The sequence below is a fragment of the Dermacentor andersoni genome, chromosome 4, assembly GCF_023375885.2.
Source record: "Dermacentor andersoni chromosome 4, qqDerAnde1_hic_scaffold, whole genome shotgun sequence".
Classification (NCBI taxonomy): Eukaryota; Metazoa; Arthropoda; class Arachnida; order Ixodida; family Ixodidae; genus Dermacentor; species Dermacentor andersoni.
In genome coordinates, this window is record NC_092817.1 from 33204761 (window position 1) to 33231524 (window position 26764).

A 26764-nucleotide genomic window follows, 5' to 3' on the forward strand; every position below is an offset into this window, starting at 1 on the left:
CACAAGGTAACAAAATCTCTTTAATAATAATGAAACTCAAGATGTGTTGCTACTTGATGCCTCCTTTGCACGACGCATCTTCTTCTTCTTGAAGTCTGGTGGGATGGTTGAAATAGGCTCACGTTCAGCAACCAGTTGGTGCCTCACTCGTTGCCTGAAAAGAATGCCACATTGAGGCTCCTTCAACGATAAAGCTAAAGTGTTTCATGCAGTATCAGTTGCAGTGGCATGCAAACATCCTGCCTATATCTGATGGCTAGCAGTGTTAAATAGCGAAATTTCAGAATCGACTAGAAATATTAGTGAAAGACGACCCCTGAATATCAACTTAAATATTGAATAGCACTTTCTCATTTCTGAAGCAACATCAATAACGAAGTTTGTTTAGAACCTGTTTGGCAAAATTGGAAATCGGACTTTTATGAATTGGCACAGGCATACAAGACCGTTCACAATTAGACATACGAATAGCAGAGGAGCTTGTAAATGGTAAACAACTGCTTTCGATTAACTATGGAGCCATGGAAATGACAGCAGTGAAATAAGGGAACAGCTGATGTTACCAGATGCATACACAATATTGCGTTCCCTGGAAGAGAGAAGTGTGATACATATACTACAGCACTGCACAATATTTTAAAAGGACATTAACATGGTGAGATTGGCCAAATAATAAATTGTAACAAATTTCTTTCACAGGCTGCCTTTAAAAGTGAGCCATTCTCTTTGGATGACTGGCCATTATTGAGCAGATCAGCCCTGTATATTTGCTAAGGAACTGGTGGGCCCTGCTCAACAATCGCAGCAGAATAATTTGGAACAGTCATCACATATATTGTTCTGTCTCCGTCGAGACTCCAGTAAATGTTTCTATGTGTTATATATTCAAAAGAAATGTACACGTATTCAACAACTTCAAATTGTGAATTCTCACATCAAATATGAATATAATAATTAAATTAAATTCTGGGCTTTCATGCACCAGAACCAGAATCTGATCATAAGGCTTGCATAATGGGGGGTTCTGGATTAATTCTGACCATTTTTTTATTTTTTTTTACCTGCACCCAATGCACAGTACAGGGGCATTTTTGCATTACACACCCATCAGAATGTGGCCGCAGCTAGGATTTTTGGTGACCGTGGCCGGAGCTAAACAGAGCAAACAAATCGAGTATAGCTGACTTCTGTTAATTCGACCCTGACGCAGCCGACGAAATTGGTTGAATTACACAAGAGGCAGAGAAAACACCAAAACACACCGCTGATTCATTTGGCAGCATTCTAACATCCATGTCCCCGAATTGAACATGCACACACTTATGGGTTCAAAGAAAAAAACAATGTAAAATGACATCAGAGCTCCTAAAAAAGTAGAAATCGAATGCACACCCACTTAAAAAAAAAAAAAAGTTGAATGCCTCTGATTTAGGCAAAAGAAATCGTCACTCTCAGACAGCACTTAATCGCCACTTATGAAAAACCACAACATGCCGTCCTCGTGTTTGATATTCTGCATTTATTAAATGACTATGTAACAACTGCAAATGGCATGGTGGTCCATGCCTACATTAGCCACTTCGCTAGTCTGTCCTGCGATGCAAGCAATTCTCCGGAATACCAAAAACATGAGATGCGACTTGTTGCCGTGAGCTTATCATGTAAAATAACTTATAATTTGAATGTTTTGTAATCAAAGTGAAAGTGTCGAGTTGTGGTCATGCAATGCACGAACTCATTCCATTGCCATTATGGTTGCCATATTGTGATGGCAATGGCAATGGTGCCGGCTAGGCTGGCTCTGAGGGTAGGCTGTCGAGAATGCAGTTCTTGTTTTGTATCAGATGGCACCTCCTTAGCAATTTTCCTACAAATTTTCCTGGGAAAAAAAAAAAAAGAAACCCTTGACGCCAGAATCGGGTAAATACTATAATATAGTCGACTCACAATTTGACTCCAGTTAATTCAATTTTTTGTTTATTTAGATCCTGGCAGAAGGTCCTGGCCAGTGCGCATGCATTTCTATAGGCCAAAACTTTCATTATTGCAATCCTAAAATTGGCTTTTGCCAGGTAATTAAAACTTGACCAGTCAGTATGCATGTGCTTAACCCCTATGGTGACCCCAATAGTGAACTCCTTAGTGGCAGCATCTGTCTCGGCGGAACTTAGGGGACAGTGAATTCATCAAACACGCATCATCTCACATTGAAAACCTGACCTGCGAAAATTTTCAAGCAATAACCGTAGCTCACAATGTCTGATTATGGTGTTTATCCGATTCTAATGCGCGGATTTTTTTCTCCAGAAGATTGAGCAGAAAAGTAAAGCCAGTTCCACGCAGTGAAAGCTGTCAAAACAGTGAAGCTGGTGGTCGTTTTCTCAAGTTTGAACTCATGTTTAGCGCGATTTTCACGAAAGTCTTTTGTCTCATTGTCTTTGTTTTGCTAGAATCGAGCTTCGGTTCCAAATTGCGCACACTCTTCAGTTGTGTGAGGTTGTGGTCAAACTGCAGTCTATCACACACCTTGCAGCCGTGGCCGCACTCACGGTTGAGGAATTCTCTCTTGAAACATCCACCAGCACCCTCTGTAGGAGGAATCTCTATGCGTCGACGTTTCTTCTCAGCCTCATACTCTCGAAGTTGGGGGTTAGCTTGTCTCTGCTGGCGCTTGGCTTGGGTTGCCTTCTCTTGAAAGTGGGAGTTGGCTAGCCTACACCGGCACTTGGCTTGGGCTTCCCATTCTCAATCCTTTAGGGCGCAGCCTATGTGGAGCTTTGGCTTGTAGCTTTGTGTGCGCTGTGTTCTCGCCGCTCAGTTTGAATGTCACTTCGCAAAGGTCACTTCGCTCATTGCTGCTGCAGTGATTCTTCATGCCAGTGTTCTGACAGCAAGCGTCCACGGTCATCGAGTGTGACGTGTTCATGTTTGCCTGTGCACGCTGACACCATGCTTGTGAATTTAGTTAGCAAATGTTTGAAATGGGGCGTTCTGCTCCGGTGGCTGCTGCATATGGTGCAGCCGCGCAAAGCCTGTCTTGAATGTGATTTGCAAAGTGGACAGTCTAGGCACACTGAGGGCCGATAGCTTTGTATGAGCTATAGCACCCATACGCTTGCACGTCACTCGCCCCCGGGCCTCCGAGTGCTACATATCAAGGCACCCTAGCCTCCAGTATCGGTAGCGGTGGCAGTCACTCTGAATGTTCGTCTTAACCAAAGTGAATGTCTGAAACAGTTCGTCATTAGGCAGATTTTTTTTGCCATTGAGTCTATGCAAAACCAAACAAACGTTACCATGTTGTACGTTATATGCAAGAATTCGGCTTAACTGAGTTCGTCTTAACAAGAGTTCACTGTATTCAAACACCTACTGACAAGCAAAGGCCAGGCTTGGCCCTGCAGCCATTTCATTTGATACGATGGTGCTTTGGCTTATGTTCACCTGAGACAAAGTGGAGTCTGGCAATGTGAGCCTGTGCATAAGTGTGGGGACTGGCAACAATTGCCGAAGCCTCAATACACAAGTGTTTTTGCATTTCACTTTCATTGAAACGTGGTTGCTACAGTCAGTAATTGAACCCAGGACTGCACACTCAGCAGTAGTTTATCATAGCCACTTGGACAATCATGGGTTGGGATAAAATTTGAAAAATTCATCATTCAAATATACGTACATGCCTTTTGAAGAAAAAGAAAGGTATACTATATTAGGTTTTGGAACTAACTTTGGATTGCTTCCAAGGAGGTAATCTGGCAAAGGCTGTCCAGCTTCACGAAGGAGGTGCACAATGCTCTTCAAGCGGCCCTCTATTACATCATCTTCTGTGAAGAAGGTGATTGCCTTGCCTGGGTGACCGGCACGGCCCGTTCGACCTGCACAAATGGAGCAGATTGACAAAATCTTTTACAACAGCAAATCTCTGAGCAGAAAGCGAGTCAGAAGCCAGGTAAAACTGTTCGACAGGGACAGACAGACAACATATGCATACACACACAAAAACAAAAAGCTCTGTAAATGGAATCGTGAACTTGAAAAGGCACTTTAATATGGCTGTGCAGTGAAGTTCAATACAATGCACCTGGTCTTCACACCGCCAGAAGTTTTGTTTTTGAACCAGTAGCAATGAGATTGTGACATGAAGTTCACTTGACTTCAAATTAAAAGGCGATGACTGTTTGTTCTATCCATCATAGCTTGTAGCTAGGGGTGTGCGAATATCAAGTTTTCCATTTCTAAGCGAATTCAAATAATGAAAACCAAGTGTGAATCAAATAGAATATTTTTCGGATATGAATACTATTGGTTTTGCAAAAATGAAATTTTTCTCGCCAACCAGAGGTACGGCGAAAAAAATTATTGCACCGCAAATAATGTATATGAAAATTGTGCTTGTCATGAAGGAAGGATAGCTGCTGGGCATATTCGGGGAGCAGCAATCGCCCTCCTGTATGTCACAACTCCTACACACACCGAAAAAGCCGCTCATTGGACACACTAGTGTCTGGTATCAGCAGGTATCTCTTTGCAAGCCGAGCCAGCAGTGGGCACCAGGCTCACACCATCACTCACATGGATATTCTTTTCGGCCCAAAATTTCATGCTGCACATATATTTAAACTTGTTCTTGTGGCAGTGAAAATTGCTGCCACAAGCAAGTGAAAATTTCTGTTGGTTGATGAGCTTTTCAAAGTCTTTCGACTGTGCTGACATGGAAGGAGCCTCTTCTGAAGCTTTTGTTGTTGGAGACATAACTGGGTTTCTTGGTTTTTCAATTTTCCTCCCTTCTTCTAAACCCAGGTTTTTAATCAACTGTGGCATGGAATTATCCTGAGGGTACTCAACCACTCTAGAACGAGGGTCTAAAGACATTGCCAAGTTTGCTACTTGGTCACATTTGTAGTTTGGAAACCATGTTTTAGGCACTTAGCCAGTTTAGTAGCAGATACAGAGATACACCTGGCGGCTGGTGTTGTCCAGATGCATGAAGAGGCAGCACAGTGTGGGTACTTGAGCTGATTGTGTTGCATAGCCATAAGCACTAGAAGAAGCACTGTGATAGTGGCACATTCTTACTTTTGGTAGGCTTCACTGCTCGGCAATTATGCTTCACCGCAATACAGTCTGTGTTCTTTGCCGTATAACACGACTATACTGCAAGAAGCTGAGTTAAAGAACTGACATTAGCAATTTTCAGGTGTTCAAATATTTTAAATAGTAAAAGTGTTTTTCTAATCAAACATTCGAAGTTTCAAATATTCGCGTACCGCTATTTATAACACCAGTTAAACTGTTCCTATTTTCTGTTTTTCATTGTGTTATTCTCCCCCCCAATAATCTCACCGAACTTCTGAGTGCCATGCCAGATCAAGTATGTTTCTTCTATACCATTAATACATTAGACAAAAAATGCATGTTTAATCTGTCAAGCTAATACTAATGCATGTGTGTGAATATCTGAGTTCTGCTGCAAGTATATTCTATCATAACTTCTCTTTTACATACTTGACCTCTATATGGGCGACTAAAAAGCGTTCAGCATTCAAATGCTACACACCAATGCGGTGAACATATGACACGACCGACGGCGGCACATCATAATTGATGACAAGACCCACGCCTTGGAAGTCTAGACCACGTGCCAGGACCTCGGTGCAAATGAGCACCCAGACCTGACCAGAGCGGAAAGCCCGCACAACACGATCACGCTGCGCCTGCGTTCGTTCAGCGTGGATCACATCCACATTGATGCCGTCATAGACAAGCTCTGCGAAGAGTTCCTTGGCTCGCTGTTTGCTCTGTACGAACACCAGCACAGGTGGTTGCAGCTGGCCCTGCACACAGGTAAAGTGAAATAAGTTATTATATTTGATCAACCATAATGCACAAATGTATATATTATAAATGGACACTCCAGGCAAATTTTTCCTGTTCCACATAAAGTCCAAGTGAGATAAGAATGAGCAATCTGCGCAACTTATGCTGCAGCTGCAAGGGAATCGTGCAAGGTTGAGCCGAGAAGGAACATGGCTTGATGTGCACAGTCGTCCAGCTTGCTCAATGTTGGAGGTGACATGATCAAGAACGTGCTTTTCCTGCTGTAGCCTGGCAGCTGCTTCTCATAGCTGTCCGCATTCCAAAATGCAGTAGGCTCAGCCACCAGGCAACTAAACTAAGCAGTAAAGCCAGTTTTTAAAGGAGTCCTAAACCACTTTTCGGGCTTGGTGAAACAAAACAGTCCGCAGATAGCATATGTTGCTGTGAACATCTCAGTCAAATTTTGTAGTCGTGTGCGGCGTGTGGAGCTTGTAAGCAGAGCGCGAAGTCACCTTTTTCTGAAATGCTCTCTTTTCAACAGAAGCCTGCTCCTCATTATTTACTGGACACTTTACTTCATAATATAGCATATTCCCATACGTGGATGCTATTGGCCAATAGCTGACGTCAATCAAGGAATGTATTTGGAAGGGTGATGGTTTGGGCTAGTTGGCTTTCCATTTTAGACTGTGTGGTAGAGCGCAAAGTGGGACAGGGGACATAGGAAAAAACGAGGACAAGCGCTTACTGCTAACTGAAAATTTTATTGTCTGATACAAGGTGTTACTATCATTGCCACCGTTGAATTGGCTAGCATGGAACGTGAAGTATGCCTGTGCATGAGTAAGCCATCCCTGGCCTTATCACAAAGGGAGATGGCATTCTTAGACAATGGCAGCACAAATGGTGAGCGGTGGTGGCATCCTTATAATGTTTTTCATTTTTTTCTCTTTATTGTTTGTTTTTTGCGTATATATTTCTTATATCGTTTTCCCTCTGTTTTTTTGTATATAACACCTTGTATCAGACAAAAAAATTTTCAGTTGGCAGTAAGCGCTTCTCGTTTTTTCCTGTGTCCCCTGTCCCGCTTCGCAATGTACCACATAGCCTAAAGGGTATGCGGATCAGTGTGCTTCTTCCTACTGTTACTGTGTATATTTATTGATGCAGCTTAATAAACAGGTTGAAGTAAGCGAAAATCTGCTTTCGAATATCTATAATAATTACATACTTCTGGAAGAAGCCAACTATGGCGTGCTCACGCTAAGCCGTGATTTTCTGCGTAGGAATTCAACATTGGCACCCTGCTTATCGGTGTTGTAGCCGTCGGGTCTCGCTAATTTAGACTAGTTTTGAACACTCAACTAGCCTTGAACCACTTAAGGTCAGACCACACGGATGCTTGCCAACATGTGCTCACTTCTGCCTGCTCCTGGTTAGACACCTTGGCAGATTTCACTTCGTGTTGAGTGTGATAGCACTTTAAAATGTGCAAGGTGGATGTGGCTACTATCTGTTGGTCAAGCTGGTTGGTACAGGACAAAGCTGGTTCGCACCACGTTAGCATGACCAGACGTGTATGTGTACACGAGGGCGCACTCAAGCCCTGCCGTGCACAAAGCAAACACTGCGCATGTGCACTACAGTTGCATGTAGCTGCAGTCTGCTACGTAGCGTAGATACTGCGGCCACCGTGGGATACTGCAACGAGTGTGCTGGGTGAGTGCACTGCGGCTTGCAGAGGACAACCGCGTTTGGCTACGTTTGGCATGGTGTAGGTGCCAAAATCGAAAATGCCCTGCTCTGCCGTAACCTTTGCAGTGCAAGACATTGAAGAAGGAACAGAAGCACAGTGAACGGGATCATACACTACCTTTGATTGCCGATAACTGTGCTTCTGCTGAATGCATTGAAGTACTTTTTGTGGCAAAGTACATGTATTTCTGAAATAGTCTATTTTAACTTCAAATGCACTTCTTGACTTCGATAAAAAGTGGTTCAGGGCCCCTTTAAATAGTGGGAGGTGTGAATCTGCAAACTCTGCACCTGGTCCCACAGTTAATCCTACCTACTTAATGCTTCACAGGGCCTATAAAGCCTCACAATGAAGAATCACTTTGATACCGATAAACATTAGAAGCACTAAGCACTCTCTCTTCTCATCCCTATATGTATCCCTTTCCCCAGTGTAAGGTAGCAAACCAGACGTGTGTCTGGTTAACCTTCCTGTCTTTCCTCTCTTCTGTTTCTCTCTCTTTCTCTAAAGCAATAACCTGATGCGACTACAACAGAGAGCATTTGTGCATTGTGGGAAAGTGCAGTTCAACAAGAGTGAACATTGTGTTTAACCCTTTGACTGCCAGGACTTTTTTTAGAGTGCAGCTCTTAGGTGCCCCTTCTTGCGGCGAGCGTCGGCGTCAACGTAACCGAGTGAACGAGCACCGTCAAAGATGAAAGCAAATGGGAGTGGGGTATGAAAGACGCGAGGAGGAAAGCTGCAACGGAACCATGAGGCAGAAAGTGGAGGAGGGTTTGGCGAAAGCATGAGAAGAAAACTGTAGTGCAGCGACATGGCTACGAGAAGGCGCCAGAGTAGCGCTCACTGTTTGGGAGGTCTGTTGTTGGCGGCTGTTGTGAATCGCACTCACGCATCACCCATGCGCTGGCTCTTGAGATCTACAGATTAGTGAGGCAGTTGCACCACACTATGCTCCATTTGCAACGTGCCGTGCGAGACAGATTATCCGCGCCAGCCAATATACCGCAAGATTAAAAAAAGTATGGAGTTGTGCTCAAATTTTGCATTGGGGAGTACCGTACTCGTCGATGACTTTTTTTCCAACTTCCTGGTTCTTCCTTGTCGCTTTTTCACCAACCAGCTATGGGAGCATGGTCAAGAAATAAGAAAGAAATGCAGAAAAGGTTGTCTATTTGATAGCCCAATGTCACTGCTTGGAGTTGTGAGGCATGCTTCAGTGAGGACCATTCTAGGTAGGAGTGTTAAGGCAACTTAAAGGTTTGTGAAGGAAATTATCTTTTTATCGGAAAGAACAGCAGCCCACATACTGTTAAGGGCTTTGTTTTGTTGTGCTTGACCAAATATAAACTCTTGAACACCTCGCTAATATGCACACGTGTGATTGTGTGGTCTTCCTCAACATTTTTTTCTTTTTCTCGCATGCGCAGGAAAAGGTATACTGCTTAACCAGGGATTCCTCCATAGTAATGTAAGTTGACAATCCTCTTGTTCGTTTGTATATTTGTATTTCTAACAGTAGCACTAATTCACTTAATTAGGAGCACTGCTTTACATGAAGACATTAACGATGCAATCTGAAATTTGTGCAAGGTCAGTTAAATGGAAATGCACTTATAAAGTGGTCAGTGGCCCAACTTATAGAAACAGTCAAACACATATAACAAACAGAAAGCATCACAGCTGTAACTCAAAGTGCACAAGCAAGCATTTACAGAATAATAATGTGACTAGCATACTTTGGCAACCTCACACACTTTCAAGGGACTATCTGCCCCTCTACCTAACTGTTTTGTTACCAACTTGTGTCACTCACTGGGTAGTCCATAGTCTAAGGCACTGGGCTGCTGTGCCGAGAGAACAGGGTTTGAAATCGTCAGGCCAACTTGTGTCAGTGGGTACGTGCCATTGAGTATGTGTCGCTCTTCAATGAACCTCTATGACAACAACTTGGTTCACTGGGTATGTGCACCTTCCGAATGACAAAAAAAATTAATAAATTTCTCTGGCGCTGGGCAGGGCAATACCAGGCAATCTTGTCTGGACATATATTCACACATGTGCCACGTGCAGACTTTGTAGCAGCGGCGCTAAATGACACAGTAGTATGTTCAGTAGGAAGCGTGAAAAAGGAACCTGGTTGTATACATGCCTCATACATAATGTGTCTCTGTGGCGGCTATGGAGTATCGCTACATTGCTTTAATGCTAGCTACATTAATGTCAACATTCATCGTGAGATGGGTTCTGCCAGAATTTTTATAATAAAATTCCAAACTCTTAGACTGCTTGTTAACACTTTCTTGTCTGCGCCTATACCCATTGATAGCCCGCTATTGATGGTTTCTACTTATAATTTTGCCGTGTTTGGAGCGCTTTTGGACAGCTAGTGCCATCCAGTGCCTAAAAGAACTGTTTTTCTAGCTTCGCTCTCGTTTTTCGTTTCTTCCCCATGGGGGCACTTTAAGGCACCTTTTAGTCAGGCTTGACAAGTGCTCCTACCTTCTGACATGGTGTCGACGTTGTGCGCAGCCACCCTTCGGAAACGGCGATTTTTGAAGGATTCCGATGAGTCTCTGTCAGAATTTTTTGATGGTGGTAGTAGCACAGGCTTGGAAGATGATTTTGATTCATCGGACTTCAGCACAGACTACGAAAGTGCATCAAATAGCCCTAGAACGTCAACAGGTATCCGACAGTGTGTTTAGTTCTCTACTGCGAACTATTTTGTCGCTGCTGTGCTCAGACCTAAAGCGGGGTGTTCAAAAGGTCGTAGATCTTGTCACAGGTTGTTAACATCGTTTGGGCAGGGCTACTTGCCGGCGGTGGCACACAGAGTGGAGTTTTGCACGAGAAGATGGGCAGGAGTGGATGTCGGCACTGTGCTCCACAGTGCCGCGTGGCTGTTCGTAAGAGCCGCCGCACGAGCATGATGGCAACTAGGACTAACATTTTCTTTTATATATAAAGAACTTTTACAGATAGAAAGTTTATCTTTGCAGCAATATTGTACATAGCCTTTTTGTGCAAAATGTGTGTTTCAAAATTTTTTATTGTTCTCTTGGTACCAAGCAACATAAATGTTCTTACGGAACCTTTTCGTTTTCACTACAAATATTTTTATTAAATTATTTTTTTTTCAAAGAATTGTTAATAAATCTTTGCTTGAAAATACTAATACCATCAGATAGGACATTTATTCTACAAATTGATACCATACATTTTAATATCAAGCATATGCTATAGCAGTAAAAGAATTGTTTACAAGACTACCCAAAAAGTGCCTATTTTGCCGCAGAGAGGAAAGTGTTAAAGCATTAAATGAGGAGAAAGAGAGAGAAAACAAGTCATGAACTGTGCCATGGATCCTGAATGTCATCACAGGCTGTGCAACAATACACCTAACATTTTGTCGTTATAAGATTGCAGCTGTTCCTGTCACAATTTCCGTCATGTGTCCCCAAAAGGGTCCCAAAGAAACACAAACAAAAAAGGATTCACAATTTTTTGTGTTATATAAAGTTCGTTTGAAAACAAGCTTCCAGCGGCACTGAACACGGCTTTTAGTTGTGCTGTGAAAAATAGCATAAATGACAATGGTGCATCTTTCTACGAAGCAGAAAAACTAACCTCCTTGACAAGTCCACGAATAGCTAGAAGTTTTCCAGATTCGCTGCCCACAAACTGAAGTTTTTGGTCCACAAGGTCTGCAGCTGCGTTCCTGTATGTAAAGGTAAAGTTTCATGATTCATGACTACACTCGTTTGGTAAAAGATCTTTTTCAGCATCGAGGCTTTTTAAAACTTGCTTACAATCATGCAGACGCTTCACTCAGTTCTTACATGCTGAGAACATGAGGTACAATCAAAAGGCATTAAAGGCGTAAACACAGAAATGCATCAGAGAAGATTAACACAGAGCTGATATTAAAGAAATAAGAATTGTGCAATAATTTGATAACTTGTAATCTATAACCTGGTAAAAATTTCATTTTTGTACATTTATGCGGAAAGATAAAAAAAATATTCTAAGCATTGATTCTTGTGACATAAGGTGCTAGCTTCTGGTTATTGGAGAAATAATGAAGGTCAATGCTCCAAGGCACATTCACTCTAGAGGAAAGAGGAAAAAAAATTTCTCACAATTTTTTTTTAGCAAATGAATACTACAGTTAAACCTCCATAGACTGAAGTCGGTAAAATCGGAAATTGCTTCGTTATATAGAAATTTAATTCTATTCAAATTCAACCTTTTATGCAAATAAGTACAGTTACTGATCAATTTTTCTTACTCGGAGAGGATTCGCAGAATTTTCCGAATTATTGGGCAATCGAAAAAAGCAAACTTGAATGAGAAAACAATTCATTTTGATAAATTTGGGAGTCGGTGATGTATGATACGGTTTCATTCCATGTACGTCAACTATATCTTTTCGGTGGTATGAATTAAGTGAAGCCAGCCAAGCTTTCACGTGCACTCTGCCCCCACTGCTGATAGTGCCGCCTGCACTGGGACAACGCTATCAGGAAAAGCGCCAGCAGCGGGCAGCGACTGCTTCGTCTGCCTCTTGCTCCAACGGGTCACCAAAACTCGAGATTATGCAACCTCCAATACTAAATGCGCGGTAAGACAGCTTACATGGTGCCATGCCGTCTTGGCACGTGCACTCTTTGCATACGGGGCAGATTACCTCTAAAGCAGGGTGCACGATTTGAGCGCAGCGCACGATTTGAGAGGTGCGTTTGCAAGCAGCCGCTTGTAATTCAATCATTTGACTATCTGCATCTGCGGAAGTTTTCATTTACTGTCTTGGCATTCGTTCGCTGCGGAAGCAAAATTTAGTTATTTTTAAATGGCATACAAACACACTTCATTATATTGAGGTTCTAAATACATGGTGTTCTATGGACAAGAGGAGATGAAAAGTTAAATACTTCGTTATAGCGAGAACATTGTTATATACTGAAGTTCATTATATCGAGGCTTAACTGTTCTTGTAGACTACTTCGGTATGATAGAAAATCCTGCAAGAAATAAGCTGTTATACTTTGTAGATGTGGCTTCTGTCTAGGGATGAGAATGGCTACGCACCGGATGCCTACAGTGAGCGAGAGGAAAGCGTCGAGGTGAAGTCTGCACCAGGCCTCTACTTGGTCTGTAGCTGTGGCACTGAACAAGGCTCGACGCATCAGTGGGCTTGCGCTGCATGCTTGGCAGACTTTGGCAAGCTGTTCGCGAAAGCCTCTTGCACCGCCCGCATTTTCAAACAGCTTGTCCGACTCATCCAGGATTAGCCACTCTACCCTGCAAAGTACCGCAAGGTAGCTGGGTTAGAAGACATGAGTCAGAGCTTTCACTAGCAACAGTGCTTCTTTGGCACATTCCCCTGGTCACTTTCCAGTGATCTTTTGGGGCAGTTTGTTGCTCTAAGAGCAATTGAATGTTTGACTGGGGCAGGCTTTCTCTGTCTCCAATCTCAAGAGGGCTCTGAATCGCTGCAAACAGAGGTGCAGTGTCATAGGAACCGGTCCAATGTACCATTAGAAAGACCAATACTCTGTGATGGTTTAGGGCAACAAATGCAAGAGTAAAGCCATTTAATACTAGTGGCTTCAGTGGCTGGCTGCCTTGGTCGAACAGACAGTGTTGATGCAACTTTAGTTAATAACAGTATGGCAGTGGCAGTTACTGATTATGCCTTGAAAACATGTTATTATCATAGGACTGCTTAATGCTGACAATTGTGAGCAATATTTTTACATGAACTTGAACTGCCCTTCTGGTTATTCTGGTAAGTATACCCGCCCTTTTGCTTTCCATTTAAAAGGGACCTTTTTAAAATGTTTCTATTGGCTGTATTTCAGACTGCAATTAATGACAGAAACGGCTTATGTGGGCCAATATGTGACAACCACACACACAAAACTACAAATTTACTCATGTACTAAATGCAAGAACTTGTCCCAACAGACCATTGCATCTGCACGATGGTGTGCCTGAGACACCAAATGGGGGATGTCTGCAGCACACATGGATTGCTTGTGGTATGCAAAGAAATGGGTAGCAGTTTGTGACATGATGACCAAGGTGCACTACTAATCTGCAGGGATTTGTATGCGCAGCACAGACTCGTCAGTTCTCTAATGTGCCTGCATATAAAAAATGATTTAAATATGAAAAATAAAAAGGAACTTTGTGGGTCAAAAACTTTGACTGCTGTTTCGTGGTATAGAAAGCAATTGCCTGTAATGCAGGGTATATACCAATGCAACACGGCATTACCGTAGTTACTCGATTCTAACGTGCCCTTAATTGTAACGCACACCCGTTTTCTGTGACCAAAAATAAATGAGAAAAAAAGAAAAGATGCCCTCAATTGTAATGCGCACCCGTCTGCCGTGACCTAAAAAAAAAAGAAAATGTATTACAGTACCACACATAGAGTGTGATAGCAAATTAGTAGACACCTGTATGAAAAGTAAGGATAGTAGTTTGATCGGCAGTGTGAACTTTTAAAGATTCGCTTACTAAATAAATTAACAAGCATGGTGTCCCGCACATACAAGCAAACATGTAGTACACGTCTCACTCAATGACCGCGGAAACTCTTTGTCAAGAACGCTGGAGTGAGGAAGAGCGGTAGCAGGAGCAAGCGAATTGACTTTTGTACGGCCCCTCGCTTCAATGTGAACTAAGTGACGAGAACACAGTGCGATGCACCCAGATGCGTAGACTTTGTCTATATTGCAGAACGCTTTCAAGATAGGGGCCGCGTCGTACGCAGCATCCGCAGGAGTAGAGCGCCTCTCATGTTTGTGCCAGTCCAGCATGCAAGTTTCGGGAACTTCGAACGCCCATGATGTGGCCCGATTTCTGTCCGTCTCTGCGCATGTGATTGCTTTCCTTCTAATTGTGACACTGTAACAAACTCGGCGTGTTTTCGCAGTCACCACTTTCATGCTGATAGAGCAAATGCAGAAAATGGGAACACGGATGGTGGAATAAGCTAAGCCAAGGCCTAAAAGCACAAGCACACATACTACAGCACATGGAGGAAGCTACAGCAGCTAGGTTTGAAGTGCGTACGAGGTGGCCATTTTAAAATGCCGGTGGCAATATCGTAGCGCAGATTTGGGGTCGTACTCAATTCTAACGCGCACGAAATTTTTGGACTCATTTTACAGGAAAAAAGTGCACGTTAGATTTGAGTAAATACAGTATTTGCTCAGTGGAGAGAGCCACTGATATTGTCTTCAAGTGCGTGCAGGCAAAGTGGTGATCATCGCTCTAATGTTTCATGGGAAGAGGTGAGTGTGACTGATGAGGGTTACAAGAAAGGTTGTATAAGATAACCTATCTCCTGCTTTGCGGCTGCTGCAAAAAAGTCCCACAGTTTTTTAACCCTTCTGAATTCTCACTGTGTACTGATGCTGAAGCAAAGGGCACAAAATGTTGCATTTTTTTCTGAACTCACTGCTGCACCTGTCTTAAATTTACACGTAATCTGTCAACTTTTCTTATTTTCTTTAATTTCTTTAACAGGAATACCACACCATCTATGCATGCAAAGCCAGTGGAGCCATACAAAGCATTAGGCTTACCTGTTAAGAGTGACAACTCCGCTGTCAGTCAGGCAAAGTAGCCGATTTGGTGTGCACACCAAGATATCTGCAAGCAGAGGGACAGTAAAAATCATGGTAAAAAGAGACACAAACATTACTTAAGTCAATTCTGACTTGCAGCGCAACTTTAGCAACGACTTCAAACAACGCTGTCAATGAAATCAAATTTCCATTTGTAATACTGTACAAAACGGGCTTCCTGAAACTAAACAAAATGCCAAAGGATCAGCCCAACTTGCGCGGAAAACTACAAAATATAAAAGCAGTTGGCATCACAGAGGCATAAATGACACATGTGATTGGTCATACCATATCTGCTGACGAGTCTTTTTTTGAGAAAGCAGTCAATTTCCTCACTGCTGACTAGTACTTAGTATACAAGACATTTTCAGTAAACATTATAAATACCTGTTCTCATTACATACACTAAGGCATCATTAGCACTTTTGCTGCTAAAAGCTGCTGCAGCAAAGCTGGAGATGCTATTACATGAACATTTTTATCAGTACAAAGGATTGACAAAAGATGCTTTTAGGAAACTGCAAATTCATAGGCGTAGTGTCAAATGCATTTTATCGCTCTTAAACAAGCTTTTCGAACAAGACAGAATAAAGTCAAAATGAACACATGAATGAAAAGTCACCACGTGAGTGGTAAAAGCCTATGTGATAATCTTACCCTGTTTTGCCTTAGAATTTCACACACTACCATACAAATAACAGATCCAGCTGCATTGTGACAGTGCAACAGTTGTGTTTTCTATTATCTATTACCTTCATGTTGAAGATGATGCACAGCGAGTTCCAAAAAATGTGATGAGTAAGTTTCATTAATTCCTTGCTTCCATTAGCGTGATCAAGTGTCCCAATAAGATAAGTAGGGGGTAGACTTCACAAAGTTAGTCATTTATATTAAACTTGTAAAAGCCCTCTATGAAGAGAACTCAAGCAGAGGAACAAATAGAGGAACACGTGTTGTGCTTGTTCTACCTGTTCCTATGCTTGTGTCCTGTCTGCAGCATGCTTTTGCAAGTTTGACATACAAGTAGAGATGTCAAGAGCAGGGAGGTCAACAAATTTGATCTACAAGTTTATGCAAACACAGGCGAAGCATTAGAAAACTAGATCAGCACAAATGAAAGCTATTTTAGTATACGCCTTTGTGTCAAAAACTTAACATACACAAAACCTATGATTCATATGCAAGTTAGCTCCTTGACTGCACCTCTCAAAGTTAATAGCTCAGTAATTCAGACACAAAGACCATACCTGTGATTGTGAAGTGGCAAACATTATACTGCAGTACTACAACAAGAGAACAAGAGGTAGGTTTGTTTTACAATTACTGTAATGTAAGGCTCGAACCCGAAAAACAAGTGGTTCAGATAAAATGAAACAGGGATTGTGACTGACCCAACTTCCGTTGCGCCTTTGGGAGGCGCGACCGGGCAGATGACAGGCTGCTGAGAAGATAGACGTGAAGCCCCGTGTCACGAATGAGCTGCAGACATTCACGGTAGGTCTGCCGTGCCAGCTCGCGCGTTGGTGCCAGGATCACTGCCCGAAAGCCACCCTTCTGCTGATCATTGCCGTCTTTCTTGCCTTTGGCAACTGGTGGTGGTTTCTACAGTGCATAGGCAATCAGAGAAATTCAAACTCTTAAGTGAAGAGTTACTTTTGGAAGCTTTGGACAAATAAAATAATGAGACTAAATGACAGGGCAATAGTACTGTAAGTACTAAAAGCTAGGAAACATAAGTAAACCACAGTAAAACAGTCCGCCAGCTACTATGCAGCTGCCAGCTGTAAAGTACAGTTACATGAAACTGCAAGTTGCTGATGCATCTACAATGTGTTAAAATAGGGTGTCAATGGAAGCACACATGTCAGGTTCCTAGGGTGACTTGTCTTAAAGGCCCATAAACCATCTCTGACATCTTTTTACGCCTTTTAAATAACCACACATTCTGTACAGTATACTGCAATGACTATCTCCTGTGAATATGGCAGCACCATGCGCCATGGGTAAGCCACCAGTTAACACATCATTCAGACATTGTGATGCCAGCAGGGTGCTGCACATGATTTCATCAGGGTATTAAAGCTGCTGATTGGTCAGCTACCAAGGGATGACAGCGTGAACATGAGGAGAGGCCGCTGTCCGTTGTGAGAATACAGGGTGGCTTGCCCACTGCACGCCACTGAACCTTTTATGAAGCTTCCATTGAATCGGCATCAAGTGAAGGGCGATTAGAGGTGGACAGTAGAACAGTCTTTCTTCTGGTACGTTGACACAACCCATAGCTTTCGCTGGACTGCATGGAGTTGGTGAGGGTATATGTGGCAAGGAGGAATGAGCACCTGTGGTCAGGGTAGCAAAAGTGAGGGAGAAATCATGGTGGCAGCATAGCCTTTCATCAAATGCCTGTAACTTCGCTATTACAGCATCATTTAAAGAAATTCTTGTGGATAAATGTTTATAAATGTTTATCGGCTAAATGTACATAAATGTTTATGTAAATGTTATAGTACACAGCTGACACTATGTAACAAGTTTTTCAGCTCAGAGTGGTTTATGGGCTTTTAACATTTTTCATAGCCACATTTCTGGGTTGTGAGGACAGGGCATAATGCAAACAGTGGATGACATAAGGTTGTCTTTTTTAATGCAATACTTGAAGTGACAATACAATCATGAGCTTTAATACTGTGGCGGCCTCATCACCACACCGAAGCAGCCAAGACACCCTCTCCCATCTTCCACCGTCGCTCAAATGTAATCGTATTACGTGTGGGGAAAGGACAATGGTGTGAGGGTGCGAAACTGACCTGCCGAGGTTTGATGATGTCAAAAATAAAGTCAGTTGTTTTGTTTCTCGGGGACAGATTACTCGCTTCTGCCTGCCGTATCCAGCCGCTCTCACGTCCCTCACAACATCTGGTGACCCTGACTAGTAGCAAGTGCTACGGACACACCTCAAGGCACTGACCTTCCGACACTCTCAGGTGTCAACATTAAACTACCCCCCTTTTGGACGGTGGATTCTGAATAGCAGTTTATCCAGGTAGAATCACAATTCACTGCACGGGGCATCACGGCTGACCTCACGAAGTACCACAACGCAGTGAGCAGTCTCCCCTCCTCAACTGCTACTGAAATTCAGGACCTGCTGTTTTCCCAACCAGCAGACAATGTTTGTGCCACACTGAAGGCAACAGTAAAAGGCCTATTTGCACAGCCACGCCCCTCGAGAATCAACAGCTGCAACAGCGTCTCCGGGAAGCCCACCTCGGTGACCGCACGCCCAGCCAGTTGTTGCATCTTATCCAGCAACTACTGGGCAACATGGTGGACGGTCTCAATAGCGTATTGCTTTCAGAAATATTTCTACAGAGAATTCCTCAAAACGTTAGAACGGTTATTTCTGCCTCAAATGAAAAATACCTACCCAAGCTGGCCGAGCTGGCTGACAAGCTCATGGTGGCAGCTCCCATATCTATTGCAGCGGTAACAAGCAAACCGTCTCAATTCGAGCAGCGTCAAGAAATGAATGACGAAATCTCGCGCCTATCAGATGCTGTGGCCGCCCTCCAGACTGCGTCACGGTCAATGTACCACAGTGCTCCGCGGCAGCCTAACAAGCACCAAAAGCTATGTTGGTACCACCACAAGTTTGGTAATGCCGCGTGCAAATGTTTACTGCCTTGCAAGCTCTTGGGAAACGCCCTGGGCAAGCGCTGAGGGCAACCAGTGCCCCTGGCATACCAAAACGTCACTCATCCGTGTTCTTTTTAATTGACTGCGACGGCGGCATCCGCTTCCTCGTCGATACAGATGCCTAAGTAAGCGTAGTCACAGCCTTGCCCATGGACTGCAAGTGGTAAACAACACGACCATCACCACGTATGGAAACTGCTCCCCAACTGTTAGTTTAGACCTGCAGAGAACAGTGTGGATTTTCATAGTAGCCGACCTGAAATTAGCTATTCTCAAGGCAGATTTTCTGTGCCACTTTGGTCTCTTAGTAGACAGGTGTAACCGGAAACTGCAAGACCCCGTCTTGCACAGTGAAGTAAGAGGTAAGCCTTCAATACATATGCCGCTCAGCTTTAGGCTGCTCACACGTGCTGGCACTCTTCACTTCACTTCCATACTGAATGAATATTCAGATCTGATGCACCAATGCCAAATCGGATTCCCAGTGAAACCTGACATGTTCCACCACATCACCACCAACGACAAAAAATGCTCTCAAGCTGCAATGGATGCAGATTACGAGATCAGACAACCAGATGTGCTGCGACACCTCCACAGGCAACCCAAGCTCCTTTGTGCCCACCAATCTATGTCGCTATGTCTTCCTCTCAATTCACAAGCTTTCTCAACCAGGAATAAAACCTATGCAGAAATTGCTCACAGATAGGTTCATCTGGACAGGTATCAATTGGGATGTTCGTTGCTGGGCAAGAAGGTGCATATCATGTCAGTGAGCCAAACCCATCGCCATAGTGTGACCCTGTTGGCAAAGTTCACGGCTCTTGATGCACAGTTTTACCATGTACACCGCGATATTGTTGGACTGCTAGTGCCTTGCCAAGGACATACGCATTTGCTGACATGCAACAACAGATTCAAGTGCTGGGTGGAGGCTGTACCTATCACCGCAAACACTGTTGCCCACGCCTTTTTGCACCACTGGGCTGCTTGTTTCAGCGCACCTTCAATAATGAGGACAGACTGTGGAAGACAGTTTGAATCTGCACTTTTTGCCAGCATCACGAGTTTTATTGGTGCATCTCGCATTAGAACAACTGCCTACAACCCAATTAGCAACGGCATTGTGCAGCGTTTCCACTACCAGCTAAAGACTGCGCTTGCTGCAGCAGACGAGCGCAGCTGGATGGAGGGGAGGCACTGCCACTGATTCTCTTGGGAGCCCGGACAGCCGTCAAGGCAAACGTCGGCTGTAGCGTGGCTGAATTGGCCTACGGAACGACCTTCCACCTTTCAAGAGAATTCTTCACAGCCACTCCGAAAGACGCTTACACGGCCAGCACAGACTGCGCATTTAGACTACGAGACATAATGCACAATCTTCGTGCTACAACACTGCGGCAGGCAGTGCCATGTGCGGTGCACCTACCATCAGAAGTCGCCTGGTGCACACACATGTTCGTATGCCACAACGCAGTTGATCGGCCTCTACGACCACTGTAAGATGGGCTGTTCGAGTGCTACGATGAAGTGAGAAGCACTTCACAATCGACGTGCACGGTTGTCACGAAGTAGTATCACTCGATTGGCTGAAGCTGGTGCATGTCGAGGACGCAGATGCCTTTTCACCTGCTCCGGATCTGTGGCACCATCTGCCAAGGCTCAAGTAGTTCAAACATGCGAAGTCACCAATAAACGCAGTAGACACCTCTCCAGAGCACCCCGTCGTATGGACTTTTGATGCTTTGGTATAGAGGCCTTTGAATAACATCGATTCTGTAAACGTTCACTCACTCACTGGGAGGGGAGGTGATGTGGCAGCCTCATGGCTGCACAACAGCAGCCGAGACACCCTCTCCTATCTTTCAGCATCACTCAAATGTTATCGTGTTATGTGCGGGGAAAGGAGGATGATGCGAAGGTGTGAAACCGAGCTGCTGAGGTCTGATGATGCTGAAAATAAAATCAGTTGTTTTGTTGCTCAGGGACACATTACTTGCTTTAGTTTGTCCTATCCAACTGTGCTTGCGCCCGTCACGACAATTCTAAGGAGGCAGGTAAGTTCAACATCATTAGTGATGCCAATGCATGCCCTCTGCGTGCTTAGCTTTGAAGATGGTGGAAAAGTGTTCTAAAGGTACAACTCCGAAGTGGCAATTTAGCTCAATTCTTGTGATTAAGCAATGCTCTTAAGGTTCACTAAGCTTGTTCATGTTAAATATCCTAAGATGAGGGTTCAATGAACTAATGTTTGAGAGCAGTTAGTATGTGGCATGCATAGAACGTGGAAAGAATATTCTGTCGACTAGCAACTCACTTGAAGCTGTGCAATGATAGGGAGCAGGAATGCAGCAGTCTTCCCTGAACCGGTTGGCGCACAGCACAGCAACTCCCTCCGCTGCACCGCAAGAAAATTTCATGACAATGATGCTACAAGTCACTATAGTACTCTTTATCAATGAAATGTACAATGAAATTACAGGTATTCTAGTAAAATGAGATGACACTCCCTCAGTGGAAACTGTGGGCATGCATAGTCAATGCAAGATGAAGAGGAAAGTTAGGTAACTGCTCATTACAAATGCTGGACACATTTGGAGGTGTTGCCTGAGGTTGGTGTTAAAGGGACCTTGATGGATACCCCCATTGCTGATTTTGGATTCAAATATTTTAATTTGATTACAATAAAAAGCACTCACTCGTGGGTTTCAAAAGTCCATCAAAACAAACCAATAATCTTTGGCTTAACTAGTCATACTGGTTACTAACCTGGTTACTAAACACATGGAGACTGAAGCACTATATTTTTTCTACTTCAACTCACTCTGTTAAATCCTTTTTGGTAGCTGAAATCCAAGTAGGACTCAGTCGCCAAAGAGAACCTAACTATGCTAGCTTTCCAGTGTGACTTGCAGCAACCTAACATAATGCAACCTGTCATTAGCATTCAAATAAAACAGACCATCCCCCAAAAGTTGTGCACATCCTTTTAGTCAAGATAAAGTCTGCAAGAATGGCAATGCTATGCTTCCATGATGCTTTGCAAAACTAGCGATATGACACAGTAATGTAGTAATGATATGGAGCCTACCTCAAGCATGGCAGGAATGGCTTGGCGCTGAACAGGGGTTGGCGCTTCATAGCCCAAGTCTGCAACGTTGCGAAGCAGTACCCGAGAGATCTTGTAGCGGGTGGCCAGTTCTTCAAAGGTCTCAAGCAATGCTGGGACATCTGTGCCTTTTGCTCGAATGCGTTGCCTCTTGCTAGGCTTGGGCTGCATAAGTGCGGATGAAGCAGTCAAAGCCAAGAAAGTCTGGTGGCTTCCAATAAGCACGCAGTTAGGGAATGCAACACAGCATTGAACAACCTTGTGCATAACAGCTATTTGGCACTGAACATAGTGAAGTTGTCTGACACAAGAGGGCAAGCTTTAACTGTAGGTCAGAGTGACCATTTCAGCTGTTGCAACACAGACAGCTGCTGCCACAGATATTGTTTTTTTCTCAACCACATCAACACTTCAGTTAATATGAGCTGTCTTTATTCATAAACTTCTCCAACAATGGGAACACAAAGAGAGTGAGGGACAATGCTCAATCTTACACATTTGCATACATACTGCCTTGTTGTCTGCATTTCACTTGTTCAAAGAAATCAAAAGATTGGATAAGCATTACTTGGACATAAATACAGAGCACCTGGCTTCTACAAGCTTAAAACTAGCTTAGAATGAGAATGATGTATTCTACAAAATACAGAAGATGCAGAAGTATGTAAATAAATCTAACCACTTGACAAAAATGTGAAAAGAGCAACCAAAAATCTTGCAGGTAGAGATTGTATTAAATATGGTAAATTAGGCTATGACTACTATAAAGAATTCTGATGGCATAAGAACCCTCTATATATGGAGTAAAAAAAAAGAGGGGTGGTGGTGGAGGTAGATGGAATTATGAAAGGCCTTGCAGGACTTACGAGGTGGCACTGCTAGCAAAATGAAATGTATGCACTATACCACACCTACATACAACCTACACCACACCTACAGTGCCTGGAAGACGAAAAATTACATATCTGCAGTTGCAAGACATATAAATAACCACAATAACCCCAATAAATGAGCTTAAGTCTTCACAATGCAACTGGGATAGTTGCAGGTGAAACATAAATATCTAGAAACAATGTTGTTTCATGCATTCTGTCATAGCTATGTTCACCGATTCACAGCAATGCAGAGAGCATATAAATGTGAATTTCGGCTTCATGTCCAACTTAATGTAACATGGTGTGAAGTGCTGTGAAGGTGCACTCCAAGGTAAAATTTCATGCGACCCACCATGAGAAACTTTTAGATAACTTTCTAGAATTTTGGTGCAGGTTATATGCTCAAAAATATGGCACAACCCTGCTGCTGCATATATTATCTTGCATCACACTCACATGTAGTTTATCCATTGACTGATACTGAAAAAAAAAAAAAAGCTTAGCATACCACATGCAACTGCTGATCCAAAGCTTCATCACCAGCAATCTTCCGCTTGACACCAGTACTGGCTGAAACATTAAAGATGTAAAACAATGCATGGGCATAAAAGAAGGCACAGAAAACAGGTTATGCAGATCCAAAGTACATGTTGGAATCTGTGTGAAGTGAAGCTTTCGTGAAGTGGTTTTATGTGCTATAACTTAAATGCGATGCTTTGTTTTTAATGCCATTTATGCAACACATAATGTCTTGCAATGTGTATGTTTATGCACTACAACAATTACGATCTAAGCCAAAATGCAAAAAACAGTTCATGTAAATGCACACTGCGAGACGTTGATGCAGCAAGGATGAAGGTGATGGTTATCAAAGGAAGAATGGTGAGGACAGATGTGTGCTGAGAGAAGTATGAACTGAAAGACGAGCTTAACAATAATTTTTCCATTTTATTCCTGCATCCATGGCCTAACGAAAACTGTTGTACATGTACACATGCTCTTGTGCACACGCACTACGTGACATGATGCACACACTTATTTGGCAAGACAGCAGCAGATACGGTCAGGAAAGTCTGCGAAGAAAGCTTCACTTTAAAAATAGTTGGCCAGGCTTAGTTATGATGGACCATAGTGCAACAGTATCGCAATTAAACAACAGCAAGGTTGAAAGTACCCCTGGAACAGTCTTTGCCCTTGATTATGATGTGCAATGCATGGTGAAAGTGTTCACGCTGGATGAGCAAATGGGTGACATCAGAGTCTCCTGCATTACGAGATTCACGCTGTACCACTAACGATTATGAAGCCCTTTTTTGTCAACAATTTTCTGACAATGCTACTTCATTCTAATCAGAAGATTTGTTTGTTTTTATGTTGACATTTCATTGTAAAACGATGTTTCCAAATGTTACAATGAAGTTCTCCTTAGCAAATTCGCACTGTATTGTTGTAGTGGAGTGTGATCACCTTGCTTTTCCTTATTTTGACAATGTAAAAGCTCTTCTCTTTTTGCATGCGGGCTATTGTGCTCATATAAAGGAAATGACTAAGGACATCATAATTTTTAGCTTTGCTGCCAGCTTCTATAAACGCTACCCTGAAATGCAGGGCAGATGGCAGTGTGGACAAATGCCTGTCCTACGCTTTAAAAAACTGCAGATCCCCTATTGTGCCTTGTAGCAGAGTTTCAACTTATCTGCTATATGCTCTCTAGCAGCTGCGATTTTGAAAAAAAAAAAAAAATATGCCAAAGGATGATACTAAACCGTAACCCCCTGATCGAAGAATTACTGTTTCAGACATCTCTTCGCATTTGTTCGGTAGAAAAACATCGTTTATAAGAGCTAAAATGTGTTTCAATTTGTGCCTTCTGTGCCTAAACTGCTTCGCCAATGAAGTCGGCTTGGAACGTCGAGAACGTGGCAATAAGTTCACCTTTACGTTCATGATGGAACTGATCTACAGTTCCTAGAAGTGCCTCGAATGTATGACGTTTTTTTTTTCTTTTTTGCAGTGCAGAAACTCAGGCGTCAGTAGAAACCTTCAGCGTATACACAGATCTAAACCAGTCAGTGACAGTGGCAGCCTAGTTGACCACACGATATCTCTTCCGAACCTTGAAGTCACTTCTCTGACTTCATCGCCGTCCCGTGGCCGCTCTGTTCCCTGTGGTAATACGACATATAAACGAGCATGCTTACCGCTTAGGCTACGAGCACGATCTTCGGAGTTCGATACCGCAGCATTTTCCGGCAGTTTTTTTGCAAGCTGGAAAGAAGGACGACATGTAGCAAGTTTCGAGCACTTCTAGTTGAGAAATCCGCGTACCTTAAAACGCTCCGCGTCAGATCTGAACTTACTGACGTTGAAATTCACGCCAACACAAAGTTTTTTGAAGAAATCGTTCGTGTTCATGATGACAGGCGCAAGAAACACGACCGCCGTCAATCACACATGGTCACAACCCGAAAATACCGCAAATGACGCAAAGGCTTGGCTTGGCTTGTCTGCATACAGATAGATGGATAAATGAGTGAATGGATGTCGGCTACACCCTTTGTAACGGGCGGCGGCTGGCGCCACCTAGCCTTTTGCTCCCCCTCCTATATTTTCTTCTTAACATCCCCTTCTCCTTAAACTAGTTTTCTCTCTCCTCCTCAACCCCAAATAAATATCTAAAATAGTATAGCAAACATTAGCTCCCCGATTTAAGGTATTATCTCTCCCTTGACTTCCTCTACCGATCCTCTAGCCTCCCCTTCGTTACTCCCACTCTTTTCTCGTCTATTTGCCCTCGTTCCCCGGGAAACCCAAATGCCCCTTCCATATCTGCCTCAGCCAGAGTCGGGCGAAGGTCTGTGAATCTCAGCACTATATGCTCTGTGGTCTCAGTTTAGGCTCCGCAAGCTGCGCATAAAAGGTGCATACCGTGGCAAATAATCTAGTAACGTTGTACCGTGGTGCATACGGATCCATCACGGAGGAAGGAAACTAAGGAGAGGCCCTACCCCCTTCGCGCGCTAGGAGAAAAGTGTGGCGGAAATGACGTAGCAGGTTCTCATTTTTTTGCTGCTTTTTTATTTTTTTTTGTTGTATGGCCACGCCTTTTGGGCCACAATGGCGGCGTTGTTATGGTTTTGAGCGCTCACACGTGTTGCTCTGGTAGGTTTCGGGCCGTGGCAAAGGCGCTGAGTGGGCGGGTTTGCGTTAGTCACCGTGTCTTGTTGCGCTGTGTTACCTGCACCCTGCTCTGCCAGATGTTGCGCGAGCGCGCGCTCCGCGCGCGACACCACGCGCAGCGCGGCGTGGTTTCGCGAAAGATGTAAACAAGAGAGGAGGGTGGCCCAAAAGGCGGAGCATCGCCATGAGCAACGCCAAATTCCGGCTTCACTTTTGCTTCGCAACGAGTGACGTCAGGGCCTCTCCTTAGTTTCCTTCCTCCGTGGGATCCATAGAGTTAGTAGTACGGATCAAAGCAAATGATTACCTCGATTTGGCTGACATAGTACACTCTAGCTGCACAAATACCATGCAGCCACACAGCCATGCACACAGCCGTTTCTATTAGGGCCCTTTTTTTAACCTACACTTCGTGCAACCTACACTTCGTGCAGGCTCGTACATACGAGCGCACTCTCAGGCAGAGTGCTGCACTTGGCTCACTGGGCTATAGCCAATCAGAGCAGACCGCACGTCGTCCTCTGCACAAGCCGCACAAGCAGACGACTGCACAAGCCTGACTTCGTACGTTGCCTCACTTCGCACTTACTGATTGCATATATGCCCTTTCCTGAAACTAAAAGCCCCCCAATGTACGAATTTTCTTAGAGCAACAAATCTAGACAAATTGCAGCTAAATACATCGCGAATG

The 26764-nt window shown here is 43.6% G+C and overlaps 1 protein-coding gene across 1 annotated transcript; it reads right to left on the bottom strand.

The window, feature by feature from the left end:
• ais (DExD-box helicase 52) lies at window positions 1–25389 on the bottom strand. The gene is made up of 12 exons (XM_050183943.3): window positions 25222–25389; window positions 25095–25161; window positions 23402–23463; window positions 22001–22183; window positions 21227–21307; window positions 16608–16818; window positions 15175–15241; window positions 12665–12877; window positions 11204–11294; window positions 5558–5834; window positions 3728–3875; window positions 1–154 (listed from the first exon to the last, which is right to left on the bottom strand). The coding sequence occupies exons 1-12, from the start codon at window positions 25306–25308 to the stop codon at window positions 37–39; spliced, it is 1605 nt and encodes a 534-aa protein (XP_050039900.1). The 5' UTR covers window positions 25309–25389; the 3' UTR covers window positions 1–36.
• Window positions 25390–26764: the final 1375 nt, after the last annotated feature.

Bases quoted from the DNA above. Each gene is read 5' to 3' on its own strand.
- ais (XM_050183943.3), bottom strand. From the start codon at position 25,308: ATGAACACGAACGATTTCTTCAAAAAACTTTGTGTTGGCGTGAATTTC. The intron at 25,162-25,221 runs GTACGCGGATTT...CCTTCTTTCCAG, and splicing joins CTGACGCGGAGCGTTTTAAG to CTTGCAAAAAAACTGCCGGA. The intron at 11,295-12,664 runs GTGCGTAGCCAT...CTTTACATACAG, and splicing joins TCGCTCACTGTAGGCATCCG to GAACGCAGCTGCAGACCTTG.